At 48.3% G+C, this 11,937-nt stretch overlaps 1 protein-coding gene across 1 annotated transcript in view; it reads right to left on the reverse strand.

Annotated features, from left to right (window-relative positions):
* CSMD2 (CUB and Sushi multiple domains 2) overlaps positions 1-11,898 on the reverse strand; it is a 542,149-nt gene extending 530,251 nt beyond the window's left edge. Inside the window, exons 1-2 of the mRNA XM_044997694.1 lie at positions 11,732-11,898; positions 6,798-7,017 (exon numbers count right to left, since the gene is read on the reverse strand). Coding sequence (XP_044853629.1) covers positions 6,798-7,017; positions 11,732-11,743 — 232 coding nt within the window. The 5' untranslated portion in view covers positions 11,744-11,898. The remainder of the gene's footprint in view (positions 1-6,797; positions 7,018-11,731) is intronic.
* Between the last annotated feature and the right edge of the window lie 39 nt (positions 11,899-11,937).

The following is an 11,937-nucleotide window of genomic DNA, read 5'->3' on the forward strand; positions in this document are numbered from 1 at the left end:
TGCAAGAGCACTTGGTGTCACGCTAACTTGGCTCCCGCTGAAGTCTGTGGGGCAGGTGGAGGGGTTACCATTGAGTCTGATCACAGCAGCGCTGGACCAGTGCTGATTACTTACAACACCCCACCCTAAAGGGTTAAAAATGAGTGATGCAGAGCAGAGCACAACTCTGCAACTATTTGTGACCAAGTGCGTAGTACTAAAGTCACTGCATACTACAGACACTGTAACTAGTCAATGTAATTCCTACAGCTAGATCTACACTACAGCCTGTGCCGGCCAGACTTACGTCACTCAGGGATGCCAACATTCCACCCTCCCGAGCAACAGAAGTTACACCGACACAAGCATCCGTGTGCACAGGACTCTCCCGTCGGCATAGTGTCTTCACCAGACACACTGCAGCTGTATCAGTCCAGTGGCGCCGCTGCAGCGCTCGAATTACACACATGGCCTAAGTCTGTCTAAAAAAAAAAAGAAAAAGTACTAACAAACATCTCAACTGGTGTAGCAATTATCTACTCTCTCCATAGCAACATAAAAATGATCATCTAAACCAGTATCTTATCTACAACCAGCTGCTGCAAAGGGAGGTAGAAGAACCCCTTCGGTTAAGGGATAACCTACCTTCGGGGACAATTTCCTCCTGACCGCCATGAATTGGAGGCTGGTTTTGGCCTTGAAGCAGGTGGTTTTATATCCTCCTCCTAAAAACTCATGTTTATTTTACAGTAATCACTACAGTTGACTATCAAGGCCTGCCAATCCTCAATAAACCTCCCTGGATGCTTGCACACTCTAGCTCTAATGACAGAAGGTCTTTGTGGATAATTCAAACATTCAAGAATGGGATTGATTTTTTTTTAAAACATGGAAGCTTCTCAGATAGTATGGTAGTGAGCAGCATGATAAACCTTAAAATAGCAAGATGTTGCCTATACTCTTGATGACAACCAACTTGAAAATCAGTAGCAGCCTAGAACAAGCCACCGGTAGTATTATTTCAGATACAATTATTGATCGATAACCATTACAGAATTTCCGAATCTTACAGGACTTGCCCCTGCTCCCTCTGAAGTCAATGACAACATCCCCACTGACTTCAGTGCTGTAAGACCAGCCTTTCTTTTCAGGAAAACTAATGAGGCATCTAAAAGCCAGGGAGCCCCTGTACTCTTCTTCACAGCATCTTTCTGTGCCCATCCGGTAATCCCTACTGTAGAGAAAGCCGAGGATTCAGTTAGGCCAATGTCCTCATTTTTGTTGCCCCACAGTCTTGCAGAGGGGCTCTCAAACAAGCATTAGGGAAACAAAGCCAGAACTGATGTGTGTGTCAAGTCTGTCTCGACAAGATGGCAAAGCAGGCTCAGATTTCATGCTTAGGCCTAGCAAGCAGTTTCGAATTTATATTTCCTTGGTGGGAGGAGAAGAGATGAGACCAGAGAACCTGTAGCATAAGATCTTTGGGACATGGAAGAAACCCCAGTAGGGTCTCATATATTATGGAGACTCTCCTTCCCGCTGCTCCCACCTCCACATACTCACCATCTTCTGAGGATTAAAAAACAAAACGGTCTTTTCAGGATGTGCATGAATGATGCCGATCATACTGGGATCCCAATAACTGAGTGGGACCGCTAGGTACCACCACAATAAATAACAAACAAGACTTATGGCCCAACCTGGCAACCCTTCACCTATTCTCCATCCGTTAACTTATGGCTGCTGGTGCTGCAGTCATCTAGGGCAGTGGTTTTCAAACTTTTTTTCTGGCAACCCAGTTGAAGAAAATTATTGATGCCCGAGCCCCAGTGGAGCTGGGGATGAGGAGTTTAGGGTGCAGGAGGGGCTCAGAGCTAGGGCAGAGGGTTGGGGTGCAGGGGCGAGGGCTCGGGGTGGGACCAGGAATGTGGGGTTCCGGATGTGGGAGGGGGATCTGGGCTGGGGCGGGGGGTTGGGGTGCAGGAGGGGGACAGGGCTCTGGGCTGGGGGTGCAGGCTCTGGAGTGGAGCCAGAGATGAAGGATTTGGGGTGTAGAAGAGGACTCCGGGTTTGCAAGGGCAGGGGGGCTCAGGGCTGAAGCAGGGGATTGGGGCATGGGGTTGGGGCGTGAGCTTACCTCGGGTGGCTCCTGGTCAGAGGCGCAGCGGGGGTGCTAAGGCAGACAGCCTGCCTGTCCTGGCTCCGTGCTGCGCCCCAGAAGAGCCAGCAGCAGGTCTGCCTCCTAGGCAGAGGTGTGCAAGCGGCTCTGCACAGCTCTCGCCCACAGGCACCTCCCCCAACCCCATTGGCTGGGGGAACGCGGAGCCGGTACTCAGGGCATGCGCGGAGCCCCGTGACCCCCTCCTCCTCGCCACCTAGGAGCCAGACCTGCTGCTGGCTGCTTCCAGGGCGCAGTGTGGTGTCGGAACAGGTAGGGACTAGCCTGCCTTAGCCGGGCTGCACCGCCAACGGGACTTTCAATGGCCCAGTTGGCAGTGCTGACCAGAGCCACCGCAACGCAGTGCCTTCCACTCTGCGACCCAGTACTGGGTCACGACCTGCAGTTTGAAAACCACTGATCTAGAGGACCAAAGAACACGCCCCTCTGTCCTTCTGGTGCCCAACAGAATGCATGAGTTACACTGTAAATGCTTTGCAACAGGGACTTACCCAAGGTCACACAGAAAGTCAGTGGCAGAGCACGGAATAGCTCCTGAGTCTCTCGAATCGTAGTGCAGTGGCCTAGACATTCATTACACCATGTTGCCTCTCCAGTAAATTACTCTCTCCCACTCCCATCTTGATCCCCCCAACGCAAAGAAAGCCAAAGCTTCAGGACATATAGTGAACATTCAATGAACATTTCCCCCCGCGTATTCACTAACAGTTTATACTTGAAGAGAAGCTGTGCGACCCCCTGTGCAAAACCGCATGCAATTCTGCACCAGCATCCTAGTCCAATTGGCTCAGGAAATGCAGATATATGGAGTCTGCTCTGAGCTGGGCTGATTCTAGGCCCCTGCGCTCCATCTGAGAGCTGGCTCAGAAAGATTCTTACCTGGCCAGCGGGAACTGCTTCTATGCTGCCAATGAGACAGAGATATCTCCCGGGGGAATCATTACTCCTCCCAGCCGAATACACTCCCAGTTCTCTGCCCAGAAGGCTCATTCCCAGCTCTTAGCTTCCCAGCACAAAACTGGGCCAAACCAAGAGGTTTTTCCCAGCAAAAAATATTTTGCTTTGAGATTTTGGGACTGAACCTGATCATATGATGGGAAGCTGAGGAGCATGAATGGAAACAAGGAGACCATTGCATGAAGCAAGTTTATTACAGCCCTAGCAAACATTAAGGGCCAGACAGTGGCAGTGTCTAGTGTGGGAAGGAGGAGTCACAGCTTAGACTGCACTCCCAGGAGGCTGCAGCCATGGTCCCCACACTGCTGGAAGGAGGGAGAGCAGAGGCAGCGCACCTGGATTTACCACCTCTCGCAAGCAGGTGGGCAGGAAGGATGCAAGGAGACACAGAGATTGGCTGACACCCTTATTCAGCCCACCCCTCTACACACTAGCCAGAGTTGTCCCAACATGAAGAAGGAAATAAGCTGGAATAAATGACTTCTTCCCCTCCCCCAGGAATAAGGGGAGAGCAGGGAATTCATTACAGTTACATAGGACATTGTTTACAGGCTTAGTCTAGCTCTAAACTCCATTGCACCACGGTTGTTAGCAGGACTCCTGTTGCAAGCAGCAGCATCCAAAGCTTTGCTGTACGAGGTGCCGGCGTAGCCGACAGAAGAAACTCCCTTTAAAATGTTCTGTCAGATCTCATCATATCGGTTGCTATTCATTCCCATCCCTACCTTGTCAAAACATCCGGCCAGCTTTACGTTGAGCAGTACTCACTTCCCAAGGCGATCTGTGGGACTACTCCACCTGTAAGGAAGTGCTACTCAGCTGGAGTACAGGTACCGGGGATTAATCCACATTCTGACTTTTTTGTTTTTTAAAGGGATGATTAATAAAAGTGAATTTGTGCGCCCAGACAGCAGCTCAAAATTAGTACTCAACTTTCCTTCCCCGCTCCCATCTTTTTAGAAAGAAGTCAGCCAAAAAATACTTTCTATCAGGACAAAAGAAACTAAAATGTCTAGGCCATGTTCCACCCAGTGCATCTTTGCATAGTCCAGTCATCAACAGGAGGTTAATCACCAAAACACAGGCTTAACTACAATGGTACAACGACCTCCATTAGAACAGCTTTTAAAAAAAAAATGCTGTATGTGTCCGTCCGTATATATTATCCAACATATGCACCCCAAATCCATCTCTGAGGCATCTTTCATTAACAATGCACAGATATAAAATAATCATTACAAGTATATGCTTTTGAGGGATAAGAAAAACTACAAAACTATTACGTGGCATGCCCTCTCTCTGACTAGCTGCGTATTGCTAGTCGCCAGTTCACAACCACAAGAAAAATCAGTATCTTTTCGAAACAGACGACAAACTCTGCCAGGTTATTCCTGCACCTCTTTTTAAATTCAGTGAGTGTTTAAGAAATGTATTTTTCTTCAAAGAACAATACACATCCCCTACCTTATAAAGAGAATAGCTTTAGCTACAGTTGGTTCAGTTCCTTGCAGAAGATTAAGACAACCGATCATGCTTGTAATTTCCTGAGAAACACTTGCCACTGTAAAGATCATCTGCAGCAACCTGCCATCCCCACCCCCCCGAACTGTATCAGGCTGTAGGAATATTGACAGCTCTGAATAATTAGATCGAGTAAGGTTAATGTAGTAACAGTAGGGTTTCTCAATTTTCTTTTTTTGCTCTTTTTCTTTTTTTGAGACAGGCTAGAACTACTAACTGATAGTTTTATATATACAACTCTAGTGCCACACTATGGGAACACATGGTTATTGCTAGCCACGCAATCCCCAGGAAAAGGCTAGGCTGAAGAGATAGTATGTTGAGGACATGGTCCCATAGAGGCTCATTATTAGGACCAGCATGTCCAACCCTAGGCTAACCTGAAAATATCTGATCAGAGGACTGCAGGAAACAGTAGGCACCTTCACCCAATGGGCACAGTTGCAGCATCCCTGTTAACCAGCTGCATCTTACAAATCTCAGAGTTGATCCCTTGTTTTGACAAAAAGGTTGTTCAGAATCTCATGAGGAAGCAGTGGTGTGCAGGGAAAAAACAAAAAACAAACAAACAAACACACACGCAGATAATTGCCTCATGGTCCTACTGCAGCTAAAACAATGAAGGACTTCTGGAGAGCTTTCGCAGATCTGCCACTTGTGTAACAGAAGAATGGGGTACAAATCAATTAATAGGCCAACAGTGAAGGATCCTGGATAGGTATAATTTTAAATGAAGCAAAAAATGAGAGAGAGAAAAAAAGGGAGCTAGCAAGGAGGACTAAATGCAGAACAACCGGGCACTGAAAGAAAACCAACAAGATCTTGCATGAACAAGTCAAAGACAGCAATGGGGAGCAAGAGGGAAGGGGAGAGGAAGAGGAGAACTGTAACCCCCTGAAACAGTAAATCACTCGTTTAGGTATCTGTCCAGCACTCCGCTCAACCCAGCCAAACAGCACAGAGCCGGAGGGGGAGAGGGGGGTCTCTGTCCTCAGACAGACTCAATGTTTTTGCTGAGGGGAGAAAAAAAAATCAGGAAGATATCTATCTATTTACTCCCAATGAACTGATTTCCTCCTATCCTAACTGGTGCCCCCAGTTGGTAAAACTCTTTGGTGTCCATTGTAAGATACCTCAGGAGCATACGGTGCTGATGGTCTTTCTGAGTCTCCTTGGAGGAAGTCTGCCTTACATAATAAAATCAGTGCTGCATTTCAAATACAACATAAAGTTTACCAAAAAAAGAGGCAGCTTCCCACCCCCACGCGTACACACACACACACACGTATGTCTTTTGGCCATGTTGCATGAGGCACATTCGGGCAAACCTTATTTAGAAACATTGGGAAATTGGGAACCCCCTCAGTGTTAAAGGAAGAAAAGAAAAAAAATGTTTTTCTTCCCTCTCCTCCCCCCCCATTACACAAAGCCAGACCCTATACAGGACCACAGCAGAAATAAACTTCAGTTTCAAACTGAATCCTTTGCTTTCTATATGCTGCAAAGGCAGTTTCAGAAGCAGGGAGAGGGGGGAGAAGGTTACACCTATTTTTTTTAATCTAATTTGACCTTTCCTAAGTTTAAAACTACATATTTGGCTAAAAATATACATCTGTATAATGCTGAGGCCAAACAGCTAATGCTTAAAAGCACCGCAACCTGAAATGTTTGAGGAGAAAGGAGGAATCATAAAAGTGCTTCTATTTACATGTAAGAAGTCCCTAAATCTATTTTATAGGCTGTAGGCAAACATTGGGTAGAGAAATAATGAACTAAGATGCGCAAAAAAAAAGGTGGGGGGTGGCATTTGTCTTGGTCCTCTCACATTTGGGACACACTGATCTGATCCTTTGACGACGGGGAGTAAAATAAGAAACAAACAAAAAAAACCCACCTTTTTATGACCCCCGACTGTAAAATTGTTGCTCCCATAGGATACACAGTACCTGCAAACTTTATCTTCCTATGGAGATATACAGCAACAAACGTGATCCCTGAATGGTATATAAAGGAGGATCTCCTCCTCCCACCCAAAGAGAGAGAGACACTCACACACACACACACACAAACCCCCCCAATGCAAGAGAATTAAATCTGAATCAAGCAGCAAGGGGGGAGGGGGAATGCTCCCAAAGTTGCCAGCTTCCTCCATTGCACTCACCGGTTGCTGAAGCAGCCAGCAGCCCCAAGGAGAGCAGCAGAATCCGGCTCCAGTAGCTCACTTCCACCGTCATGAGAGCAAAGATCCCCAATTTCCCCCAATTCCTTCTAAAGCCGCAGCTGCATCCCGTCCTGTCCCATCCCAAAGAAGGTTGCATGTCAAGGGGTTGCGGGGTTTTGTTTTCCTCTCCCCTTTGCAATTGGGATGGTCCTCGGCTCGGCTGGAGGAAGAGGAGGAAGGAAGGGGGGGTGGGGAAGGTCAGGATTATGATTATTATTTTAGCTCGGAAAAAAATCCCAATGCATGGAAGGCTCTGAGCTTCTGCAGCTGGAATGAACCAACTCTCGCACTGGCTTGGGGAGAGGAGGGCTGGCTCTTTTTTTTTCTCCCCCTCCCTCCCTTCCTTTTTTCCCCCACTTAAAAAATGACTCTCTTGGATCAAGCTTTTCAGGATTAGCAGCACAAGGGTCCTGGGGAATTACACTTTTTGATCAGCATCATCAGCATCCAGGTGACTAATCACCTCCACATCCTTGTTCTCTTCTTCCTGAAATCGTGGGAACGGGGGTGCTTCAGCTGTGTTATTTTGGCGGAGGGTGTGTGTGTGTGTGTGTGTGTGTGTGTATAGACAGGATCTGATCCAAGATTTGTATTCCACCACTACCCCCATTCCCTCCATCCTCCCAGAAACAATAACCCACACATTAGCTGTTAGGATCCCATTTATTTGTTCATGTTAATACCCACCCCAGGTTTCTCCTCCTTTATAGAAGCAATTCCCCGCAGATTCCTCTTAATACACAGATAGAATGTCCAAGCGGCAGCTCCCCTTGGCGTTCCCATAGCCGCGAGAATCAATCTTGCATGTATCATCCACAAGATTCCCCCCCTACTCTCCTCTTTGGGGGGGGGGCTGTGTGAACAACTTGATGATATGGACACTTTTTATGACCAAGGAAATTGCATTACAAACACAGGAGGGCTTGCGGGGGGGGGCAATCCCCCAGAGAAAGCCCCCCCCGTTCCCCGCTGTGCAATGGTTACTTTCCCCAGTAGCCTGCCTTCCCGGGGAGAGATCTGACAAGTGGGACTGGTTGTAGGGGAGGAAAGGGGGAAACGTTTTGGAGATGGGGGTGGGGGCTTTGCGTCACCCCTTCCCAAACCATCGCATGTTTCTTCTCCCGGGGCTGGCTGCTTTGCTGCCTCTTTGCAGAGCTGCCAGGAGGAAGGGTTTGGGTTTTGCCTGGACGAGCACATTTGCCCCTACGGTTGTATGCAAAATAAATAAATAAATGTCCAGCCTGTGAAAGCCACATTCAGGCACTTCGCACTGATGTGCAGCTCCGCGGGGGCTCGCCCGCGACACCCCGCACTCTGGAAACCCCACACGCCTTCGCCCCCTTTTGCAGTCACAGGTTTAAGCTCAATCCCTTTGGACTAACGAAAGAGACCCTGCCCCAGTCACCTGGGGATTCAGTCCAGCCTTCCCCCGCGTGGAAGGGATGGGACTAGATCCGAGGTGGGCTCCTAACGGCGGGGTTTGCCTCCCCCCGAGGGGGGGGGGCGGGTGCACGGGAAAGGCAGAGAGACATGCCTAGGGAAGGGAGGGGACACACACCCCTGAGGCTTTCACGCTGCCTTGGCATCCAGAACATGCACCACTGCGAAAGAGGAAGGGCTGCTGCTGCTGCTGCTGCTTTTCTCATTGCAACCTCCAAAGCTGCAAGGCTTGGGGGGGGGACGGGGGGGACCGGCACCACCGGGCGGTCTGCAATGCCAGATGCAAACGAGCGCTGCTGCTCCAGAATGAGCTGCGATCCCTGCCTCCCTTGGCTCGCCTCTAAAGTGACGGGAAAGGGGGGGGGGAGCAGGGGGGGTGTTTTGGAACTAGCCGCCCATCCCCCTACGTTACTGCTTTGCATTTGCTGCAGTTCCTTGCTGCAAAACCCCCTTCTTCAGACGTGTTACGGTTGCCTTGAATGAGCTCATCTGACTGCTAGAAAACAATTTATACCCAGGGCTGGTAAATCTCTCCCTCCACCCCCGAATCAATCCTCGCTCACACACGCACTTTCTCTCGGTCCCCGCTGCTTTTCAATCCCTCCACTGCCTACACCAGGAACCGATGCCAAGAGCCAAAGCAACCAGGGCTGGCACATGAAAGAGTCGCTTTATGTCTGTTTAAACTGCAGTGTCCTATTCAAACAGACCTTATTGTTCAAAGGCAGAGATCCAGATAGAAAAGGATCAGAGGGCGGGGGGTGCTCCACGGCGCAGCTCCATCCATCGCTGGCCCCTTATGCAGATAATTCTCTCAAAGAACCCCCCCCCCCCCCGGCCTGGCATTCAGCTGAATATGTGACTTGCTTGCTGCACACAGGCTATAGGGTGAGACAAAGACTAGCAAGGGATCAAGAACAATATGCAGGCATAATAAAGTCTTTAGGGAGGTACAATCCCACTTTATTCCTGCTTAGTAAAATCATATCTTTTTCCACATCAACTCCCCCCCTTTTTAGTCTTCCTCACAGCAATGCTGGGCTTAGGGTCTCCATCTCTCTTCAAAGATTTGCATATATTTGGTAACTGACATGACTGGTAAAGACAAATTGTGTTGTGGCAGAAACCATCAGGGTTAATTTTGCTTGCCCCTCATCTGAAAGTGAGAGAGAGAGAGAGAGAGTGAGTGAGTGAGTGTGTGCACTCGCACACGCGTGCGCTGGTTAACTCGGATCTTAACCTCCACTACACAGCTGATCAACTTGCTAAATTACCTCCACAGTAGACTAGACACAGGATTTTGCCATTCTAACCACCCACTAAGGAGCAGGGAAATTTTGCTCTGCACTGCCACCCACAGTCAGACCCCAGGCCTGATGCTGACATGCAAACACCTGTTGTAGCCCAGCATTTCCCCAAACAGAGCCAAAGCCATGTAAATAACTCTAATTACACACACACACACACACACACACACCCCGCAAAACACAATAATAAAACGTAGTATTTCTAAATGTCTGTGTGCCACAGATCTTGGGATGATTTACAAATGTTAGGACTTGTCTTCACATACAGCGGTGAAGCTGCACCGGTGTAGCACTTTAGTTAAGATGCTACTACACCGACAGGAGAGCATCTCCCATCAACGTAGTTAATCCATCTACCCAAGAGGCGGCAGCTATGTCAATGTCTACACCAGGGCTTAGGTGGGTATAAATCCACACCCTGAGTGAGGTCGTTTTCACCCCCCTGTGCAATATAGTTAGACCAATATAGGTCTAATGTAGACCAGGGCTTAGTTAGTCCTCACAATGATTGTCTGGAGGTAGGAAGTATTTGCTCCATTTTACAGACCGGGAAACAGACACAGGAAGGAGATAGAACTTTCCCAGGATCACAAAGGGAATTGGTGCCAGAACCGGGATCATCATCTAGGAGTCCTGACACCACGTCCCCTTACTGCTGCTAGACGACACTCCAGCCTACATAGACAGTCACTGCGGCTATGAATGAGGAGTCCTAGAATTCATTTGGGCTGGTGACCTTAGAATATTTCTCCAAGATAAAAAGCAGCGCAATTAGCAAGTCTCCATAGGGACATGGAAGGTGTTTGGAGAAATAAAATAAATCCCCAACATGTACTTTGTTAACCAAACACGATTGCTGTGGGTGAAAAGAGCAGCATTTAGCTGGGCATAAAGTATTAGCCAACAGCCGCATACATAGAATAATCTCTCTGATTATACAGAAGCTGCAGGCACTGTGGCTTTGCATACGTATTATATAAAAGTCCACTTTTTATATTAGATTACACATGGAGTGGAGATTTCAAAGGAAGATGCAACAGCTGCAGTAATAAAAAAAATCTGCAGGTGCAACACTTGTGCGTAGATGTACTACACAAAGGCACTTGTACATGTAAAAATTTGACCTGCCTGCCTGCCTCCCCTCCCTCCCTTTTTTTGCACACTCAGACACATGGTGCACACACAGACATAGGGGCTTTGGACTCACAACTGTCAAATCATTTTTTGCAGATATAACCAGTGCTTCTGAAGTTTGGCCTGTGCTGGCTTCCTTCTTCCCATTCAGATTCCACTGCTCTCCTCAAACCAAAATGTGTTTTAACCATAGCTAATAAACCTGTCCACGGGTACAACCGCATTTAATAATTCCCGCACCTCATGGCCTTAAATATCAGCAGGAACAGACAGGGCTCGGGAGCAATAAGAATCTTCATTAGTGGTAGCAGTATTAAGGATTGTCTCCTCTGTCAGGCTGTAGCCACTATCTGCACTGGGAAGCACACTCCCAGCTGCAGTGGAGTAGATATACCCTCATGGGTGGCAAATCACAAGGTTGGGCCAGCAAAAGGCAGTGGTGACATACACAAGTCAGCACACGGCAATAGGAATTGCTGGACCAGATCGTGCTATATAGCCCAGCAGCCCGCATCAGTTAGTGGCTAGTGCCCAATGCTTCAAAGGGAACATTAAGAGAGGAAAAAAAAAAGTTCCCAAAGCAAAAATCCCATATCCAGACACCCCCAAATGTTGGCAAATTCTGAAACTTTGTTTCTTGGGCCCATCTGCGGAAGAAGAGGAGACCTGGCTAGCTGAGTGCCTGTTCCTTGGATTGGAGAAACAGAGGCAAACAGCAGCACAAGAGATCCATATCTCCCTGCTTTCAGTCCCACATATGCATACCCTCTCCCTCTCCCAAACAAGTCCTCCCATCTCTTTGCTTCAGTTTATTTCTGTGAGAGAAGGATAAGGAGGGGACCTGATATGGGGTAGGAGAAGGGACACACCGCTGAGGGGAGGCCCCTCACTGTCAGTGGAGACACCTTGGGGGTAACTCCTTCTATGCATCAGGGGTACATCCAATATAAAGAACAGATGAAGGAAGAGTGGGGGAGAGGTTAATATATGGACCTGAGAATACATGAAGTCTGGAAGTGGTGGCAATTACATGGAGACTGGCCCCAGAGGCTACTCTCAGCCTTGCTGGGGTGGGGAGAAATGTGGCTCCTTCTTCCACTTCCTCCTTTGGGTGGTGCTGGCATCCCTACAGCTGTTTCCGCTTGTTGTCCTTCATACCAGTTGCCAGGCCCCAGGGGTTCTATGGTTACCAAGTTACC

This window comes from Mauremys mutica, chromosome 23 (genome assembly GCF_020497125.1).
Source record: "Mauremys mutica isolate MM-2020 ecotype Southern chromosome 23, ASM2049712v1, whole genome shotgun sequence".
NCBI classification, from domain to species: Eukaryota; Metazoa; Chordata; order Testudines; family Geoemydidae; genus Mauremys; species Mauremys mutica.